At 41.9% G+C, this 22,620-nt stretch overlaps 1 protein-coding gene across 1 annotated transcript in view; it reads right to left on the reverse strand.

The window, feature by feature from the left end:
* The window catches only part of ADAMTS6 (ADAM metallopeptidase with thrombospondin type 1 motif 6), a 183,747-nt gene that overhangs the window by 14,790 nt on the left and 146,337 nt on the right, over nt 1–22,620 (reverse strand). Inside the window, exons 14-16 of the mRNA XM_029910903.1 lie at nt 13,959–14,088; nt 6,971–7,175; nt 601–777 (exon numbers count right to left, since the gene is read on the reverse strand). Coding sequence (XP_029766763.1) covers nt 601–777; nt 6,971–7,175; nt 13,959–14,088 — 512 coding nt within the window. The remainder of the gene's footprint in view (nt 1–600; nt 778–6,970; nt 7,176–13,958; nt 14,089–22,620) is intronic.

Below are 22,620 nucleotides of genomic sequence, written 5' to 3' on the forward strand. Positions count from 1 at the left end.
AAGAACCATCTCTAGTAATGAAAGAGTAACAATAACAATAAATAATACTTTGCATGTCAATAGGACTTTTTAATCAAAATTCTCCAATAACTTCATAACAGTAGGTACATACTTTTAACATGGGGAAACTGAGGCAATGATAATTTAAATTACTTGTCCAAGGTCTCACAAGAAGGCAGTGACAGAAGTGGGACTGGAACAAAGGTTTCCTACCTAGTAGACCATGTTGCCTCTCCTATAAGCACTAGTTCAATCTCTACTCCCATTCAATTTTTTTACTTCTTCTGTAGGAATATGAACAGGTGTGAAAATCAGTGCTAATTACAGAGTTGGGATTATTTTTCCCCACCAACACTTGTCCACTAGGAATTGGACTGAGACTAGTTACTCATTTTATATAAACCAACAGACAGATATCAGAAGGTACCTAGATGTGGGCACTATCACCCCGTGTAACATTCCAATCTGAGACAAAAGAGGATGTCACCTGAGGCATCCCTCGCTCACTTCCAAGAACAAAATATCTTCTTTTTTAGAAACTGCTGATGGATATTAATAGCAAGAAAAGGTAGCAGATAGTTATATGGTCTGTTATTTTACCTGTCCCCAGTCTCCAGTAACCCAGCGAGGAGGGGGGCATCGGCCTAAGCTACAGCGGATGCGGACTGGAGGCTTGCTTTCCTCTTGGCATTGTGCAGCTGGAAATGTTTTTGAAAGGTCACTGCTTTTGCACAGAACAATCCGATGTTTGAATCCTGGACCACATTTTGGAGTGCACTGGAAAAATATGCAAACAAATTTATAGTTACAATTTGAAAAGACAATAAATATTTCAGAAATATTCTTAAGAAAGTGTATATTCAGGTAAACTTATACCAAACTATGATCACAATTTCCACAAGATCCAAGATGTCCCCTGTCTATCCATAGTAGGGATGAGACCCTCATAAAGTATAAATGAGATTTGCACTCAGATTAGGGTGACCAGATGTCCTGATTTTATAGGGACAGTCCTGATTTTGGGGTCTTTTTCTTATATAAGCTCCTATTACTCCCCACCCCCGTCCCGATTTTTCACACTTGCTGTCTGGTCACCCTAACTCAAATGCTACAATGACGGACACTGAAAATCTTCACAGATACTGAAGTCTTTATAAATGAGATGGTTGGTGATTGATTTTCTTCATCACCATTTTCTAACATATTTTCCTTCCTATCATTTACCTTATTGTACTGCAACACATTCCTAATTTTCAATGTGTAAGCGAAGTATACCAAGTACATCAGTACTCAGAAAATAAATCCGAGTGCATTTCAGAGATTAATGTGGAATCCACTAGCACACAACTCTCAGCAGAACCAGCGAAAACCTCTCTCTACATCCCATATAGACTAAGGCTACGTCTTCACTACCCACCGATCCGGCGGGTAGCAATCGGTTTATCGGGGATCGACTTACTGCGTCTCGTGAGGACGCGGTAAAATCGATCCCTGATGGCTCTACCGTCGACTCCGGAAATCCACCTCGACAAGAGGCGGTAGCGGAGTCGGCGGCAGCGCGGCAGCGGTCGACTTTCCCGCGTCCTCACCGCCAGGTAAGCCGACCTAAAATACGCAACTTCAGCTACGGTATTCACGTAGCTGAAGTTGCGTATCTTAGGTCGGAAGTCCGCTGTAGTGTAGACCTAGCCTAATAAAATACAGAGGATGGAGGATGACATACTAGAATACAGCACAAGAAAATTTTCAACATATGTAAAGGTGAGTGCATTAGTGGGGTGTGTAGAAATGAGATTCTTGGACCAATGTAGGAACTTTCCTCCCTTTCTTCGAGTTGTTACTCTCTCTTCCCCCAGATACTGCCCCTCCTTTTTCCTTTGGTGTTTAGCTGCTTCGCTGGCTCTGATAGCAACGAGGTAATGAAGCAGGAACTTGAATGGAGGCAGGTCTGAAGTCCTCCATGCTCATTTCTCTTCCTTCTCATTATTCTATCTCCTCTTGCTCCTCCCTTGTTTTGCTACTCTCCATTACCCGTTACTAACCCGAGCAGAGCAGCAAACTGGGAAGAAGATAGGGAAACAGGTACCAAGGGGAAAGAGACAAAAGAAGACAGAATAACTTCAAAATTCCACCCAGTGAAGTTCCTGGTACCTGTTTGCCTCCATCATTCAAGCAGGAGATTTTGACAGAGAAGCAGTTTCAGAATTGCTTCAGAATTGCATAATTGCATGTGCATCTCTTTCCTGCAAATTCACCAGTAAGATATTTAGATGGGAATCAGTTTCTGATGGTACACAGGGCTTGTACATAGAATAACCTAAATCTGTCACAATATTTGAATTCCCTTTCTGGTATAAGCAGCTGCAATACATAATACCATAGTATGTGGGAACTCAGAGCAAAATTCACGGGTGAAACAACAAAGGAATTCTACATCCAAACAACGCAGCATATGGCAAACGCCAGAGGGAAAAGATGTAAGCCCCTATCTGTTGTAGCTACTAGGAACAAGAGACAAAAACATCCTTCAGAAAGAAAACTTCCTATGGAGACACAGCCGAAATTCCACTAAATAAGATGAACTACACTTTGTCCCCAGCAATGAAAGTGAAGTAAGGAAATAACAACTAAGTTGCCTACAATAATACTGAATGACCAAAAACCAAAGGCATCACTAGAATTCAACAAAAAGAGTATGGGCTAGTCTACACTGGCAACGCTAAAGCGCTGCCGCGGCAGCACTTTAACATGGCTTGTGTAGTCACGGCAGAGCGCTGGGAGAGAGGTCTCCCAGCGCTCTAAAAATCCCACCTCCATGAGGGGAGTAGCTCCCAGTGCTGGGGCACTGTCTACACCTGCGCTTTACAGAGCTGAAACTTGCTGTGCTCAGGGCAATGTTTTTTCACACCCCTGAGTGAGAAAGTTGCAGCTCTGTAAATTGCCAGTGTAGACAAGCCCTATGTCTCCAAAGCAAATGAAAAATAAAATGCCCACACAAACAAAAAACTGGGAATAAAGTTCCCCATTACTGCATGCTTTCAGAATTTTTGACTCAGTTAACACATGGAGGCAAGCATGACTAATGGTAATATGAATGCAAAGGAAGAAATGCTTGTCTAAAAAGTCTGATAAGGATCCTCCCAAGAAATCCTAGAGCAATTTTTGCTGTTTTGATTTTATTACCTTGAGATACTTTGAATAAATATAAAATACAATCATTATTTACTGCAAGGACGGTAAGGCAGCCAAAACTCAACCATTTCAAGGCATTTGGAAATTGGCATGGCAAACTGTCACCCTGTCACTAAAGAATGACTAATTACCCTGTGCTGCCACAAGCTACTTGTTAGTTTTAGCACACCATTCCCTACCATGTGTAAACACTTTTACATTATCCCATTGGTCTATATATATATTTTTTCTTTCATTATCTCTTTCTACCTTTACACATTGTATTTTGTAGAATATTTCTGGCTTTCCATTATCACTGCTTATATGGATGATTTTTAGACGGGGGGGGGAAAAGCTTCAGGACAACGATTAATTTCTCAACCTAGTCAAATTGCACAGATACTTTAACTCCACTAACCCAAAAGAAGCCTGAATCCATTGTTCCTTTTCTCTAAACAAGCTATTTCTGATTATCAGTTTTCATCAGAGATAAAGAGGTACAACTCCTTGCTTATCTGATGCTCAACAAGCATGTTAGCATATGAATGAGTGCTGGAATTGCTTAGTTTGTGTTCAGAGAAAGTCAGCATTGCAGCAAGTGTGTTAGTTGTTTTTAGTACTGTGGAAGCAGAGAAAGAACTGACAGGAAGGGGATGCAATGCATAACAGTTCGTTAGCAAGAGTTAGGCTAACTGTAACCCTAATAACGCAAGATTTGTAGAAGCGAAAAATGTGTAAGGCAAGTGGAAAAGAACTGTGTAAAAAGTTGTTGCGACCTTGTGTAAATAATGTGTAAATAATATGAAATGTAGACTAAGAGTCTATATTAGTAATCAAAACAAGATATTAGAATAACCTATGTATAAACAAAATGCAGCTGTTGCTCATTATTGTCTGTAACAAAAGGTATAAATGCTTGCTGTAATTGTTTACCTGTTAAGAGACCTGTTTAGCTCTCTCCCCCTATGCAATTGATAGAGAGAAAATAAAGTATCTAATTTGCTGTACCCAAACAAAAAGTGAGAACTCTGTTATTCTCCGACAGTACAACAACAAAAGCTGAAGAAGAGACTTTACATTCCAAAAGATGACAAGCTTTGACTTAAATGGAAGCAGAAGTGGACATTGCTGCTGCTTTCTATTACAAATATTACGGGATACATCATTTTCATGCTACCCTTAGAAAATAATAAAAAAGTATTATATGCTACATGAAATAAGTATATAATTTTAATATATAATAATTATTTTTCTAGGAAATACTGGATAGAAAAATAAGCCCTTTCTCATTATATTAAAAAAGTTCTTACCAGTTGAGACACACCTCCAAGCTACTCTAAGCAGAAATGTATAAATAGAAATATGTTCTTATTTGCTCAGAATCTTGTCAGAGCACCCACCAAGATTTCTGATTTAACAGTGCTCTAACCCTATTTTGGGTGAGGAAATTTCTGTTCCAAGATATCCTACACAGACCGTACAGAAGTTTATATATGGGAGCCATAAAACTCCTGTAGCTGCTCACAGAGTTGGAACATCAGCAGTCCCGGGGAGATGGTTTAGTAAGCAGAATGCAGGTGAAGGAGTCAAAGGTGCCTAATAAATGCAATGTGCTACAATGCTCCACAGTTTATCATGGGGATATTATTATTTATTTGTATTGTGATATACACACAATGGAAAGATGATTCCTGGTCCCAAAGGGCTTACAATCTAATCAACACCACATAAGTGGACTATAAAAGGTTTTTCTGTCTCTATCTCCTCACTTACTCCCTTCCTCCAATCACCCTTCCTCTTTTTCCCCTCCATTCATCTCTTTCTTCCTACTCATCCTCTTTCTTCTCCAAACTATTCCCCCAAGCCTTGGATTAACTTTTAATGGGGTGGGATGCTCTGTGCCTTCTTCTCTCTCAGGAAGTGGGTGACCAAGTAGGGATTGCTTCCAAGCCCTCCCTCCCCCAGCTTCCGGCTTTGCCACTCCACTTCTAACACCAGCTTGAATTGCAGGGAATAGGCAAGTAGAGAAGAGAGGGGACATAGTACATAAGGGATGACACTGACAGTCTGCCTCCTGGCATGTTTTAAAAACTCACTTACAATCCAGGGGGCTTTTAAGGCCCTGCTCTATACATAGAGATGTTGCTATAGGGAACTGCTTTCTGACAGATATTAAGGATATAAACCAGACACCTTCTTAGGAAAAGTACTCCAGGAAAAAGGGTCATTCTTTTAAGACTGTATAAACCCAGAGACGGGTCAAGATCTGAGCTCTGTGGCTGGCCCATCTTTGTATTGCCCAAATGAATGACAGAAACTTGTGACAAAAAATAGAACCTTTGGAGTCCAAGCAATAGCGTCAGCATAAAGGACTAATGATGATCAGAAGCTTTTAAAAAAAAACAACCTGTAAATTTTAAAAATATTTTTCTGCTCCTAGTTAAAAAAACAATCACACATTTAATGGAAGATCCCCTATGAAACTGAACGAATGCTTGCCCACTACAGCAAAGATAATAAAATTCTATGTTGGCAAAATTATAAAAAAATAATTTTTAAGCTAGACACATTTGGTTGGGTTTTTTCCCCCGTAAGTTAGTGGTGGTTTTCACCAGTGGAGAAAATTGTTTTCCATGTTCATATCAATAATTATTAGACATTATACATCACTTAACATCCCAAAACACACCACAATTCTTCACAAGCTGAAATACAAACTACAGAGAGGGATAGCATCACTCTGAAATTAGGCCATCAATGGAAGCAGCTCCACAGCATCTCATAGAATCCTGCATCAATAGTTTATGAGAGGAAGTGATGTACATCATCTGTATATGGTGTGGAGCTGATGGCACTGTTCTACGCAACTTCACCATGGCCCCCAGCATATGGGGGGGGGGTGTGTGTGACTGCTGTGCTTCTGTGCTCTGCCTATTTAAATATGTCGGAACAGTCCCTTGGAGCTGGAGGCAGGTGTGCCATAACTTAAAGCAGCCCCGAGGCTGCTCTAATATAAGATGGGGATCCCACCCTGGAAACTAGGAGTTGCAAAGGAGGTGCACAACCATCTTTGCCACCTTGCCCAAGTAGTGCTCTGCAAAGTTTGAATTCAGCTCAGAACTGGGGCAATGGAATCAATTTCTGTTCTCAGTTGTATGGGTGCACATCCTTTGAATTCAGTAAGGTTGAATCAGCATAAATTGAGTTTAGATCTTGGTTCATACACTAACGGACACTGCCATATTAATAAAAGGTATACTAGCCTCTCTTAGGACTACTGGAGATCCAAGTCTTAGTTCCACCTTTCACATCACCTTACTAAGGTACTTATTTATGATGTTTGCTGGGTTATTTGAGGAAAAATACAGCATTTCTTGTAGCTTTTGATACCTAAGTGCTCAAAAAATCATCATATCCTTTTTTAAGCCATACGCCTGTAAAGAAGCCTCTGGAAACTAAAGTTCCCCTTCTCAATTTATGACTTTGCTGAACCAGGAAGCTACCCCATGCCAACAAACTATTGTGCAGCAGCACTTGTTTTAGCCTTTATTGGCTAAACAACATGCCCCATTGGTTACATTATGACAGTAGGGGAAAATTAAAGAACTTTAATGTAATTTTAAACATGTTTAATGTTCTAAATCAGACAGCTACTGATTTCTTATTAATCCTCTGCCTTTAGATGATGATTTCCAGATGACAAGCAGCAATAAAAATGTATTTACATTCAGTGGGAGGAACTCATGACTTGCCCATTGCCAATGAATTAAAAATGCTAATCTGTGTGAAATATCCTTACTTCTGACCAGTCCAAGGCAACCCACTGTGGTGGACAAGACTGATTGTTACAGGGTTCTTTTTCAATAGGCCGGTGTGTTAAACAGTTAATATTGTCCAGTGTCTCCTCCTCAGATGGTCCAATCTTTCTGATACAGAGAACTGTTCGTGTACGTATTCCTCCATCACAGGTCTTACTGCATTCTGACCAATCTCCAATAAACCACCTGTAGAGAGAAAATCAGGAAATTTAAATAACCTATTTCACATATAGAATCATAGAAGTGTAGGACTGGAGGGGACCTCAATAGGTCATCTAGTCCAGACCCCTGCACTCAAGGTAGGACTAAGTAATAACTAGACCATTCCTGACAGGTGTTTGTCTCAAATGGAGAAGATGATTACACAATCATAAAATCCAAACCTTAGTTTAAATTAATAATCCTAAATTATGTTCAATAACATACATGCTCTTCTTAGTAAAATAAAGTATAAAGTATAAGTACAAAACAATGCAAGAGCAGTCACAGGGATAGGCATGAGCAATGAGAAGCCAGTGATCTGCTGCTGGCTTAACAGCGGCCTGCTGGCTGCTGCAACCAATTGGGCAGCCTGCTGAAGGCCGGCTGTACTGATGAGGCTGCCTGGGGGATTAGTTCTGCTGCAGGCCCAGATTCCTGACAATAGCCCCCACTCAAGGGTGCTGTCTAGGGACCTCGGGGCCTGGTTTCTCAGGGTAAGCGTGGTGGAAGGCACACAGGAGGTTCAGGGCATGGCCATGTTCTGCAGGTTCCCATGAATGTTCATCTGGGCCGTGACTGTCCCAGTTAATTAGTTACTGTAGTTTTCCTTAGACCTCATGGGAGTCTAGAATCTGCCGAACCACATATTCTTCTTGGCCCTGAACAGTTATAGGCAGAAGAGAGGGAGTAGTACGGAGTGGGAAGGGATTCACGACTAATGGTTTTAGAAGAAGTGAGACATGGAGACATGGAGGCGGGGCGAATCTTGAGGAAATCTGGTAGCTGTAACTTGTATGTACCCAGGTTAATCTGTTTTGTGCTTTGGAAAGGCCACAGGTACTAATGGTCCAGCTTGGTGGAGGGACAAGTTGATCGCAGATTCCAGGTGGACAATCACACATCATCCCCAACCCCAATGCCAGGCATTGGCTGGCAGGGCTGGTTGGCATACCGTTTGTAGGTTGCCATGGTGACTTCTAACTGCCTCTGAAGTTCTTGGTGACCTGCTGGATGTACCTGCTAAGTTGGCTGCTGGGGTATTCTGTTGATTGGGTGGAGGCGGGAGGTACTGGGGTGATGTGCAAAAGATGCATGGCTTCTTAATTGTGTGGGAAGGATCTTGCTCCCTCTTGTCTGTTGGTATATTGCATCACCGTGGTGTTGTCCATCATCATCTGGATTGTTAAGCCTCAAAGAAGGGGAGGAAAGCCTTGAACTCCAGTCATATAGTTCTGAGTTATAGGATATTTATGTGAGGGATGGCTTCCTGAGGGGACCATATCCCTTGGACTTTCAGTTGGTTGAGATATGCTCCCATCCCAGAGAAGAGGCATCTGTTAGTAAAGTCTTGGCAGGCATAAGCATGCAAAAGGAAACTCTGCTGCACACTTGAAATGGTTCTGTCAATCAATTTAATGATAGGAATTCTAGAGGGATCCATGCTGTGCCTGTTGGGTAGACATACTGATCTCAACCATCATTGCAGAGGACAAAGATCTAGTATATTGTGTGACATAAGTGCATGCTGCCATATGCCCCATGAATTTAGGTATGTCATCACTGGTGTTCTGGGGTTTGCTTGGACCTGCTTGTCATTGTCTGAAATCTCCATTGAGGAACATACGCTCTCACTGTTTTGGAATCTAATACCTCCCTGATCATAGAATCATAGAATATCAGGGTTGGAAGGGACCACAGGAGGTCATCTAGACCAACCCCCTGCTCAAAGCAGGACCAATCCCCAACTAAATCATCCCAGCCAGGTCTTTGTCAAGCCTGACCTTAAAAACTTCTAAGGAAGGAGATTCCACTACCTCCGTAGGTAACCCATTCCAGTGCTTCACCACCCGCCTACTGAAAAAGTTTTTCCCTAATATCCAACCTAAACCTCCCGCACTGCAACTTGAAACCATTACTCCTTGTTCAGTCATCTGCTACCACTGAGAACAGTCTAGATCCATCCTCTTTGGAACCCCCTTTCAGGTAGTTGAAAGCAGCTATCAAATCCCCCCTCGTTCTTCTCTTCTGCAGACTAAATAATTCCAGTTCCCTCCGCCTCCCCTCATAAATCATGTGTTCCAGCCCCCTAATCATTTTTGTTGCCCTCCGCTGGACTCTTTCCAATTTTTCCACATCCTTCTTGTAGTGTGGGGCCCAAAACTGGACATAGTACTCCAGATGAGGCCTCACCAATGCCAAACAGAGGGGAATGATCATGTCCCTCGATCTGCTCACAATGCTCCTACTTATACAGCCCAAAATGCTGTTAGCCTTCCTGGCAACAAGGGCACACTGTTGACTCATATCCAGCTTCTCGTCCACTGTAACCCATAGGTCCTTTTCTGCAGAACTGCTGCCTAGCCACTCAGTCCCTAGTCTGTAGCAGTGCATGGGATTCTTCCATCCTAAGTGCAGGACTTTGCACTTGTCCTTGTTGAACCTCATCAGATTTCTTTTGGCCCAATCCTCTAATTTGTCTAGGTCCCTCTGTATCCTATCCCTACCCTCCAGTCCTGAAAAACAGAATCACTTCATTACTTCTGGTATTTGGTTAAGGCATTATAACGCTTCACCTGAGAGACATGAGCCCACCAGTGCTGACCCTCATTGGATAAGCACATGAGTTGAGATCAGTATAGAACATATAGTAAATATGGCAGGCGACCAGCTTGGCTAAACAGTGAAATCCTTGCTGATCTTAAACGCAAAAAAGAAGCTTACAAGAAGTGGAAGATTGGACAAATGATCGGGGAGGAGTATAAAAATATTGCTCAGGCATGCAGGAGTGAAATCAGGAAGGCCAAATCACACTTGGAGTTGCAGCTAGCAAGAGATGTTAAGAGTAACAAGAAGGGTTTCTTCAGGTATGTTAGCAACAAGAAGAAAGTCAAGGAAAGTGTGGGACCCTTACTGAATGAGGGAGGCAACCTAGTGACTGAGGATGTGGAAAAAGCTAATGTACTCAATGATTTTTTTGCCTCTGTCTTCACAAACAAAGTCAGCTCCCAGACTGCTGCACTGGGCAGCACAATCTGGGGAGAAGGTGACCAGCCCTCTGTGGAGAAAGAAGTGGTTCGGGACTATTTAGAAAAACTGGACGTGCACAAGTCCATGGGGCCGGATACGCTGCATCCGAGGGTGCTAAAGGAGTTGGCGGATGAAATTGCAGAGCCATTAGCCATTATTTTTGAAAACTCATGGCGATCGGGGGAGGTCCCGGATGACTGGAAAAAGGCTAATGTAGTGCCCATCTTTAAAAAAGGGAAGAAGGAGGATCCGGGGAACTACAGGCCAGTCAGCCTCACCTCAGTCCCTGGAAAAATCATGGAGCAGGTCCTCAAGGAATCAATTATGAAACACTTAGAGGAGAAGAAAGTGATCAGGAACAGTCAGCATGGATTCACCAAGGGGAAGTCATGTCTGACTAACCTAATTGCCTTCTATGATGAGATAACTGGCTCTGTGGATGAGGGGAAAGCAGTGGATGTGTTATTCCTTGACTTTAGCAAAGCTTTTGATACGGTGTCCCACAGTATTCTTGCTGCCAAGTTAAAGAAGTATGGGCTGGATGAATGGACTGTAAGGTGGATAGAAAGCTGGCTAGATCGTCGGGCTCAACGGGTAGTGATCAATGGCTCCATGTCTAGTTGGCAGCCAGTTTCAAGCGGAGTGCCCCAAGGGTCGGTCCTGGGGCCGGTTTTGTTTAATATCTTTTTTAATGATCTGGAGGATGGAGTGGACTGCACTCTCAGCAAGTTTGCCAATGACACTAAACTAGGAGGCATGGTAGATACACTAGAGGGTAGGGATCGGATACAGAGGGACCTAGACAAATTAGAGGATTGGGCCAAAAGAAACCTGATGAGGTTCAACAAGGACAAGTGCGGAGTCCTGCACTTAGGACGGAAGAATCCCATGCACAGCTACAGACTCGGGACCAAATGGCTAGGTAGCAGTTCTGCAGAAAAGGACCTAGGGGTCACAGTGGATGAGAAGCTGGATATGAGTCAACAGTGTGCTCTTGTTGCCAAGAAGGCTAACGGCATTTTGGGCTGTATAAGTAGGGGCATTGCCAGCAGATCGAGGGACGTGATCGTTCCCCTTTATTCGACATTGGTGAGGCCTCATCTGGAGTACTGTGTCCAGTTTTGGGCCCCACACTACAAGAAGGATGTGGAAAAATTGGAAAGAGTCCAGCGGAGGGCAACAAAAATGATTAGGGGTCTGGAGTGGATGACTTATGAGGAGAGGCTGAGGGAACTGGGATTGTTTAGTCTCCAGAAGAGAAGAATGAGGGGGGATTTGATAGCAGCCTACAACTACCTGAAGGGGGGTTCCAAAGAGGATGGAACTCGGCTGTTCTCAATGATGGCAGATGACAGAACAAGGAGCAATGGTCTCAAGTTGCAGTGCGGGAGGTCTAGGTTGGATATTAGGAAACACTATTTCACTAGGAGGGTGGTGAAGCACTGAATGCGTTACCTAGGGAGGTGGTAGAGTCTCCTTCCTTGGAGGTTTTTAAGGCCCGGCTTGACAAAGCCCTGGCTGGGATGATTTAGTTGGGAATTGGTCCTGCTTTGAGCAGGGGGTTGGACTGGATGACCTCCTGAGGTCCCTTCCAAACCTGATATTCTATGATTCTATGTAAATGGAGTCTCTCACTTGTTGTGGACATTTTCCCCTTTATTGACCAGTTGTCCAGAAATGGGCTTCCTTGTCTCCTAAGATGAGTTGCTACCACAGCCAGGACCTTCACGAAGACTCACAGAGCTATGGAGATGCCAAGGCCGAAGGGTAGAACTATGTATGGTAGTGAGATGTGCCCACCAGGAATCTCATGTACTTTCTGTGCTCTGGATGTATCAAAATGTGAAAATATGCATCTTGCAGATCAAAACCCACAATCCAGTTATAGAATCCAATGGAAGAGTTATAGTGGCTAGGGTAACCATGCAGAAATTGAAATGACAGCTAAATGTATTGAGATGTCAAATATGGATGACAGGCCTCCCCATGGCCCTGCCTTCTTCTTTGGGATTCAGGAGTAGTGGGAATAAAAGCCCTTGCCCTTGAACTCTAAGGACACTTTCTCCACTGCTCCCATTTATAGAAGGGAGACTACTTTCTCCTTCAACAGTCTCTTGTAAAAAGGGTCCCTGAAGAGGGACATGGAGGGTGGAGAGGTTTGAGCAGCTTGAAACTGAAAGGGATACCCCTTGCTTACTATCTCAAATACCTACCAGTCTGAGGTTATCCCAGACGAGGCTTCTTGGAAGAAAGAAAGCCAGTTGCCAAATGGAGGGATGAAAGATAAAGGATCTGATCGTGGTCCGGTCAGTGTATCGACATTGGCATCAAATCTGTTGCCTGTCTAATGCTCTGGAGTGTGGGGCAGTCAAGGAGGAGGCAGAGACTCATCTGTGATTAAATTTCTGCTTCTTCCTCAGAGGCTCTGAAGACCTTTGCTGCATCGCCAGTCTCCCATGGTATAGCGGAATTATATGAAGAGACAAAATGCTGTATCTCTCTCACTGGTTTCAGTAAAAGTTTTAATTATCTCAATAACCATAAAAAGGAGTTATTGCACATGTACTATAACTATTTTTAAAGTGAAATATTTCACCTGTTTCTTACAGCTTTAAAGTAAATTGATCCCTTTTGAGGTCTAGTTCCTTGCCATATTTTGTTTCATGAATAAGTGAGCTTTGTGGTTTTAATTTTATTTTTAATGTAACATAGAGCTATCTTCAAAAACTAAAAGCAAGTAGACATAAACAATTAGGAACCTAATCCTATAAGGTACTCATCACCTCCTGTTAGATGCCAATCAGTCCAAATCCTGTCAATGTCATTCTATATGTTGGTCAGTAAAGATCACTTGATAAAAAAGTTACCAGTAGATAGGGTGACCACATGTCCCGATTTTATAGAGACTGTCCTGATATTTGGAACTTTGTCTTATATAGGCGCCTATTATCACCTACCCCCAACCCCAATTTTTCTTACTTGCTATACCAGTAGATGGCAGGGCCAGCCTAAACGTTTATGTATAGATTGCATCATATTTGAAAATCTTATCACAAATTTTAACTTGATACAATTTGAAAATACAGCAAGCTCTTAGCTCATAATGTAAATATCTACTGAACCTTTTAACTGTATAAGAATTATTATAAAGGCATTGATTGTTAATTCTCCCTCTCACCTTAAAATTCCTCTATGCCAATGTTGGAGCCTTAAAGGTATCCCTCATTTCTATTCTCAGCATGACTCCCCATACTCTATATGCATCTGAAGAAGTGAGTTTTTTTACCCACGAAAGCTTATGCCCAAATAAACCTGCTAGTCTTTAAGGTGCCACCGGACTCCTTGTTGTTTTTTGTGGATACAGACCAACACGGCTACCCCTGATACTTCAAGAAACTGTTTCAGTACCATCTTTCTGACCAACAGAGATTGGACTTCACATATTTTTCCTCTAGGCTTATTAATGCTGCTCATTAATCAAACAAGGGCCCCATCTAGGTCAGAGTATAGTGCCTCCGCCATTCACCCAGCTTCTCCTGGCCTGAAGAGCAAGAAGCCAACACCAGAAATTGAACCCAAGTCTCCTGCATGGTAATATGGGATCCTAACACAAGACCAGGAAATTGTATTTTATAACACATTTGGCCAAAAGTAAATATTCCACAGATTTTTCTATATAAATAAAATAAATGATTGCCTGGAGAGTTAATTGATAAATTACCATTTGTCCGTAGTACTTACTCGGATGGGCAAGGCTCAGTGTTGCAGGCTCTTTGGTTTTCTGGTGGTTTACTGTCTGGATCACAGTAGTTGTTCTGTACAATGGAGTTATCATCCAACCTTTTACACACCACCTCTTGTTTCTGTATTCCTTGAAAACAAGTTGGACCCCATTACTTAACAGTAAATGTATCTTTCTGCTGAATAAATGTATCTTTCACCTATTTGTAATCAATGTTCCTAAAGCTAAAAAAGTGAAAGGACCAATTGACTGAATGCTCTGGTAGAAAGCTTTCAATTTACTGTAATTTTAGGCAACCGCACTACAAAGAGAATTTTAAATTACTGTTGTTTTCTAAGAAAAGAGCATATATATTTATAGATTTAGTAATAAATATTTTATTTGCATATGGCACAAAATCTATTTTCCATCTATTGCCTCTCCAGCAAAAAAACTTTCCAGTTTCCAAACAAAATAACATCAGACAGAATATGGTCACATTTCAGTGCAAAATTATTATTTTTATGTTTTTGTTTTAAATAAAACAGCAATAGTATGGGATTCAGGGTCTCATTTTTGCACATTACATCACATAAGTATTATCTTCATTAAAATTATAAACCATTATTAATCCTCATAGACACAGCTTGTTTTTTTGAGTGCTCACTGTGTCTAGCACTTCCCGCTCCTCTTTAATTACATTAACCAGCAACATGTCGTACAGAACTGATTGTTATTCACTAAAACATAATGATAGGTTGTTGCCCAATAGCAACATTTTAAGAGAATAGGAATTTGTCACTTAAACACCGGAATTCCATGCAATTTAAATTAAGATGTTGGGGCTAAAGAATCACTTACACATAATAATCCTGTAGTTTAGAGTATTGTTATAAATCTAGTATATTTATCATTGGAATTTGCATGCAATATGCACCCCTCTTCCTTTTTTCAGATCAATCTTGGTCTGTTTACTTGAGCAAAAAGAGGGCCTGACTGAAACACATACTCACAAGTAATTCTTTTTCACAAGTTAACATCTCACTGAAATATAGAGGATATTTTTGTGTGTGTGCGTAAGGGTTGCAGGACTGGGAGTAGTTTCATGCAAATACCTTATGGAAAAAAAGCAGAGGTAAAGGTTTTGGGGTTTACTTGTTCTGCATTGTGACATGTCTAAAAACAAATAAGAATTAACACAACCTGGCTTTAAAATATCAGCCAAATTTTATTTCAATGAGAAAATCCTCAGTCACTACACTTATACATGCTCCTTTCCTTTTGAAGACTAGGGTTTTGCATGAGATAGACTTTAACAGTGGTAAAATGAAGGATCTAGATGTGCCATATATCACCAGCTCTCAACTAGAGGTCTGGGGCCTCTTGGGGGGCCAGGAGCAGGTTTCAGGGGGGCCACCAACATAAACCAGAGACTAGGGCCAGCGTTAGACTCACTGGGATCCTGGGCAGAAAGCCGAATCCTGAGCCCCGCTGCCCAGGGCTGAAGCCATAGCCTGAGTAACTTAGCTTTGCAGGGCCCCTATGGTATGGGGCCCTGGGCAATTGCTCTGCTTGCTACCTCCTAACGCTGGCCCTGGCTTTTAATCTACTGAAAAACAGTTGTGGTGCAGGTGAGCCATGGAATTTTTATAGCACGTTTGGGGGGGCTCAGAAAGAAAAAGGTTGAGAACCCCTAGCATATATAAAACTTTAGGAATTAGCCAGTCCGCACAGAGGTATATGGTGGTGTTTCAACAAACACTTTACTTTAGTTATATTTTTTAAAACTAAGAATATCCAGGAATGCTAAATTCTCTTGCAGGAGAAAAAAAAATCATTGTAATATCCTCTTAAACAACAGCTTCAGTTCATCACTCTCCAATTGCTCCGTAAAGTCCACCAACTGTTTCTGTGTGATGGCATTTAGAAGAAAGCAATGTGCGATCCCATGTTAAGTGAATTAATCTGAAACATGATAATTAAATATGAGAAACTGTCTCCTCAAATGCTAGGCATCTAATGCTTTTTTCTGAACTGTACAACAGTCATTAAAACACTGTCAGATTTATTTTCACACCTTTTTTTATGGTTATTTTACTTAAGCTGGGTAAGCTCTGGCCAATCCCCTATCACAGACATTAGAATCAGGAAGCTGAAAGGAAAACTCATCAGACCCACCAAGCTTGTGAGGCCTACTAGCCCTCAGGGTAGTCAGAAGGATACATTTCAGAAAGCATTATTTATGGTCTGCAAGGACCCAAAGGCCATATAACTAAGTTTTAAAAGATTTTCTTCACGTTTTCTTAACCTTTTGCCTGCTTTAAACCAGTTAAACAACTTACCTTTCAAATGTTGCCATTGTTACTCAGTAAATCCCATCAAATATGGCAGACATCTCAGGTTGACCATAAACATCATGATTCTTTTTAAAATTCAGCTTTATTTATAAAAAAGACATGGTTTAGCACCAGGCATACTTGGTGCCCACTCTCACCATTAAGCCAAGATCCTCAGCGTGCCAGGTCAGATACCTCCATATGCTACATCTTTAGACATATATCTGTGCACTACAACATTAGACCAATATATCTGTGTGATTAAACTGAGTAGGTAAACCAGTCCTGTCAGATCTTACATATGACTACATAAACCTTTCAAAACTAACAGCAGGAACTAGTTCTGAATAATCTTCAGCCACCAAATCTCTTGCAAGCATGTTGAAAATATTTTGTTTTATTGTGCACAGAACAATCTCTCCCAGTTGGGACTGGAACTAAAGTCTCAGGTCACAGAGCAGCAGCTTCACCACTTGAGTTAAAGAAGATTCCTCCCCCAGCCATAAGTAGTATTTGCAGATGGATAATCCTCTTTTCAGACTTTCCTCCATTAGACAATAAGGCCATCACACTGTCACTTTGCAAGATCTCCATTCTCAGCACTAAAAAAATGAAGGTTACTTACCTGTAACTGGAGTTCTTCAAGATGGCCTCTGCATATCCACATTCATGGGATGCTCTGACTGGTGCAGCCTGAATGGTAGAACTCAAACTAACAGCACCAGTTGGAGCATTCACACATCTCCCTCACTCCTTCTCTTAGCAAATGTTCCACAGCAAGAGTAAAAGGTTGTGGCACTCCAACCACCTCAGTTCTTTATCCCGTGACCCCAGGCCCTTTGATAAGTAGGACTCTGAAGAAGTGTGGAAGGTGGCGGTGAGTGTGAATACACAGAGTCCATCTCAAAGAATTCCAGTTACAAGTAAGTAACCCTGATTTCTATTTTGAGTGTCCTCTGCATATTCCCACCCATAGGGTAGCCTAATAAGCAGTAATTCTGACCCACGAGGGTGAGAAAAAACAGAGTCCTGACTAAATAATGATTGCAGGACTGCCTTGCAAACTTTTGCATCTAACTTAGGTTCTAAGTCTAATGAGTCATGCCTAGTGAAAGTATGGATTGTACTCCATGTTGCCATTCTACAAATTTCTATTAAAGGAATGTGTCTGAAGAATGCCATAGAAGCTGCCTTAGCCCTGGTAGGATGCGCTCTAACTCCCCTAGGAAAAGGGATCTCCTTTAAACTACAAGCCTCTTTAATACATAGTCTAACCCATCTGGAAGGTGTTTGCACTCGTACAGCCTTACCATTGTTATTCTCTTTATAAAAGATAAACAAGTTAGGAGATTGTCTGAAATGCTTAGTTTTCTCTATATAGGCTCATGCACTCCTAACATATATTGTACGTAATCTAACATCACCAACCTAAATGTGAGATTTGGGAAAGAACACAGATAAAATTATAGACTGATTTATATGAATATTGGATATCGCTGAGGGTAAGAACCTTGGATAAGTGCATACTACTACTTTATCTTTATGAAATACAGTAAATCAGCCCACTCAGCAGGATGGGTTAGGATGTTCTGGGCCCTTTTTCTGGGGACCTCTTTGGGGATTGATACAAGGACAAGCATGGAGAGACAGCAAAGCAGGGCCAGGGCACTGATCCACAGCCTGGTAATAGTCAACCCTCATGTTTATTATTGTGATTGACATACAGTTAATCTTTGGTTTGTTAGGGCAGGATTTCCGGGTTATGACCAATAACATTATTGTTATGGAGGAGGATATCACAGGCTAAGGGGTGTGTTTAGCCTGGGTTGAGGGTGGTACACAAGAAATTCCCACAGACCTCACTCCCTACCTCTCCCCAAGCCCACTCTCCACCCCCACATCCACCACAAGGTTTCAAAGATGGATGCCAAGCGGAAGAAAAAACCTTTATACACACCATTATTGTATATCTTGGTTAGAGTTAGATACAAAAGAGATTCCCATAGAACTCATTCACTTGCTCCGTTCCTTCCTCCCTCCCTCTCCCCAAGACCAACCCCCTCCCCCACCCCAGCCAATTCAGAGAAAACTATCACAGCTCCTGGACACAAATCTACGATGTGGTCCAAATCTGCTCTCATACATTGTATGAGATATGGAAAACGCAGCAATGGCTGAAGTATTAAGTACCCTTTTTGTTTTAGTTTTCACCAAAAAGGTATCGTAGCGAACATCTATGTAAACGGGGTAGGATTGGAGGCTAAAATAGGGAAAGAACAAGTTAAGAATTACTTAGACGAGTTAGATGTCTTCCAGTCAGTATGGCCTGATGAAAGATATCTTAGAATACTTAAGGAACAGGATGAAGAGATCTCTAAGCCATTAGCAATTTTCTTTCAGAGCTTATGGAGGATGGGAGAGATCCCAGAGAACTGAAAAGAGCAACTATATTACCTATCTATTCAAAGGGGAATAAGGACAACCCAGGGAATTATAGAGTGGTCAGCTTAACTTTGGTACCTGGAAAGATAGTGGAAGAAATAATCAAACAATCAATTTGTAAGCACTTAGAAGATAATAAGGTAAGGAACAGTCAACATGGATTTGTCAAGAGCAAATCATGTCATACCAACCTAATCTCCTTCTTTGACAGGCTAACACATTTTGGGGAGGGGGAGAAGCAGTAGATGTGATATCTCTCGACTTTAGTGAGGGCTTTTGATACTGTCTCACATGACATTCTCATAAGCTAACTAGGGAAATATAGCTTAAACGAATCTACTATAAAGAGGGTTCACAACTGGTTGTGAAAGTGTACTCGGAGGGTAGTTATCAATGGTTCACAGTCAGTTGAGTGGGGTCCAGCCTGGATCTCTCCTGGGTTTGGTTCTATTCAATATCTTCATAAATGATTTGGATAATGGCACAGAGGATATACTTTTAAAATTTGAAGACAATACCAAATTGGGAGGGGTTGCAAGCGCTTTGGAAGACAGTATTAGAAATCAAAGTGATCTGACAAACTGGAGAAATGGTCTGAAATAAATAGGATGAAATGCAATAAATAAATAATAAATAAATTAATTAATGGAGATATCCTATCTCCTAGAACTGGAAGGGACCTTGAAAGGTCATCGAGCCCAGCCCCCTGCCTTCACTAGCAGGACCAATTACTGATTTTTGCCCCAGATCCCTAAGTGGCCCCCTCAAGGATTGAACTCACAACCCTGGGTTTAGCAGGCCAATGCTCAAACCACTGAGCTATCCCTCCCCCCAGAGAAATGCAATGTTCTGTACTACACTTCGGAAGGAAAATCAATTGCACAAATTAAAAATGGGAAATGACTGTTTAGGAAGGAAAACTGCAAAAAAATATCTGGGGGTTATAGATCACAAACTAAATATGAGTCAACAATGTAATAGTGTTGAAAAAAAGCAAACATCATTCTGGGATATATTAGCACAAGTGCAAGTGAGATATGAGAAATAATTCTTCCACTCTGCTCTGCATTGATAAGGCCTCAGCTGGAGTACCGTGTGAAGTTCTGGGCATCACACTTCAGGACAGATGTGGACAAATTGGAGAAAGTCCAGAAGAGAGCAACAAAAATTATTAAAGGTCTAGAAAACATGATCTATGAGGGAAGATTGAAAAAAATGGGTTTGTATAGTCTAGAGAAGAGAAGACTGAGGGGAGACATGATAACAGTCTTCAAGTACATAAAAGGTTGTTATAAAGAGAAGGGTGATAAATTCTTCTCCTTATCCACTGAGGATAGGACAAGAAGCAATGGGCTTAAATTGCAGCAAGGGAGATTTAAGTTAGACATTAGAGAAAAGCTTCCTAACTATAAAGATAGTTAAGCACAAGAACAAGTTACCTAGGGAGGTTGTGAAATCTCTTGTCACTGTCTAACCTGTTTTTAAAAACTTCCAAACACCTATCAGGGATGGTCTATATAATATTTAGTCCTGCCTCAGAGCAGGGAACTGGACTAGGTGACTATCATGGGGTTTGTTACCCACTTCTGTGGTGCCTCCTTCTGGCTCATTTGGGGATTAGCTCACAATCAATCTGACACCCCCTGCTTTGGTTTATCACCCCATGGTCTCAGTCTCTCTCTTTGGGGTTAGGTTACTCCTTCCTCATCATCCGGGTGCACCTTCTTTGTGACTTAACCCTCTGGCCGGGTCACTATACTTTTCCTCTTCCAGGGCAGTATCAAAGTCCAACTGGACAAACTGTCTCAGGCAGTCCCTCTGCTCCATAGCCTAGTCTGTGCCACTTCCCCAGTGGATGGTAGGGGAACCTGGGCCCACCCACTTCTCCAGATTCCAGCCCAGGGAAGCTACACCAGCAGCCAAGGTCTTCACTGTCCCAAATCTTGCTGCTGTTTCCCTGGGCTGCTGCCTGCCTCACTGCTATCAGGTTCCTTCTTCAGCCTCCTCTGGGTATGCCCTCCACAAAGGGCCTGGATCCCTGGGCTTCTATTCTCCACTGGTTTCCTCTTTTCCCTCTCTAAACCAGACAACTGCAGTACAGAAGTCCTGCAGTCACTGTCTTCTTACTCTCTATTTCCTGGTTTTATAGCAGCTTAGCCTGCCCCTTACCCTGCTGGGCTTCATCGTGGATCAGAGCTTATCAGCCTTGACTCTCCTCCAGGTGCCACCTGTCCCAGAGTTAATTGACCCTTTTTATTTATTCAGGCTTTGTGTGGGGGTAAACACACAATGACCTCTCTAGGTCTCTTCCAGTCCTAAATCTCTATCATTCTATGTGCACACCAGGAAAAAGGCTCAGATTATTTCCACCACCATGAATCACCACAATGTCCGGTAGATCACTCAAGTCATTGGTTAGATGCTGCACAGTGTGCAAAATCTCTCCACCCAAATCAGACTGTAGTCAACAATCCCTTTGTCACAGTGTACTGCTTGCTCTCCCGCAAGCTTCTGCAACCTTGTGATCCAGGAATCACCCAGAATTCACACGATGGCAACCCTAGCAGCACACATATTTCTTTCCCCTTAGTGGTTGAGGTGCCTGCTCTGTCAGATCCAAACCTCTGCACTCTGTCTTTGAAAACATCACATTAGTCTGCTGCAAGATCAGGAAGCAGCACTTGCATCCACCTCCCTCCCAGGCTAGTAAAATACAGATTTTCTCAAAAAAGGCTTGGCTACCACCCACTATTGTTTCCCACCCTTTCCACAGCTGCAACCCCTCTCTCTGTCCCCCCATTCCCATCCCCACATACAAAGTTATCTGGCCCTGGATCCTTCTTACCTACTATAACAAAAATATTCATTAGATTGGCTGCTGACTATTCTGCTGTGTTCATAGTAAACCTCCTCATAAAATAAAAACATGTTATATTAAGCAACATGAGATATTAAATCTTTATTGCACAGGTGTACAAAGGTTCGGATTAGAAAAATCAGTGGTGGCTTTTTCGCCAGGGGCAACAGCGTCAGCACATTCACTCAAACTACCCATGCATGCATGAAGTGATTGCACAGAAACCCTCTCAACATTTTTTCTTTATTGGTGCATGCGCACTATAATCCTTTCAGACTGCACACCTACACAAGCAAAGAAGTGAATATGTTCTTAATTACCATTCACAATTTGGGTCCTCCAAAGATTTAGTGGGTGCCATGCACTACCTTGGGTAAAAATCAACTGATTGAGACCATTTCAACCTGCATTGCAGCAATAGTTTGAACTTTAATTCGGTTTAAAAAAAAAACCCACCTAGAAACTTTTTGATAAATGGCCTTTTTTTTTTTTTTTGAGCTTGTCTTCAAAACCCCTGGCTCAAATGACACCAAATTTAGCTCAAGTATCAGGGGGTAGCTGTGTTAGTCTGTATCCATAAAAACAACAAGGAGTCCGGTGGCACCTTAAAGACTAATAGATTTATTTGGGCATAAGCTTTCGTGGGTAAAAAACCTCACTTCTTCAGATGCATCTTATGCCCAAATAAATCTGTTAGTCTTTAAGGTGCCACCGGACTCCTTGTTGTTTTTGCAAATTTAGCTCACTAGCCCTTCTCTGCACCCCGACAATGCATAGCAAATTTCAAGAAAAGCCCTGCAAGCATGTGAATTTTAGCGCATTTAGAATATCGTCCTTTAAATGGGAAGGGCAGAGAGATGAAGGAGGAAAAGGGCTTCCCTGCACATCCATCTTTCACAAAGGAGGCTCTGAAAGAAGTGAAGTGGCCCGTTCATCTCAATGGGGTGTTATCATCTGAATGAGAACACCCCATGGAGATGAATAAAACCAGAAACAATAGCTCTGAGATTTGTGAACTGCTCCATTCACTTGGGTGTTCCCATCCCC

The sequence above is a fragment of the Terrapene carolina genome, unplaced genomic scaffold, assembly GCF_002925995.2.
Source record: "Terrapene carolina triunguis isolate 2854851 unplaced genomic scaffold, T_m_triunguis-2.0 Scaffold69, whole genome shotgun sequence".
Lineage (NCBI taxonomy): Eukaryota > Metazoa > Chordata > Testudines > Emydidae > Terrapene > Terrapene triunguis.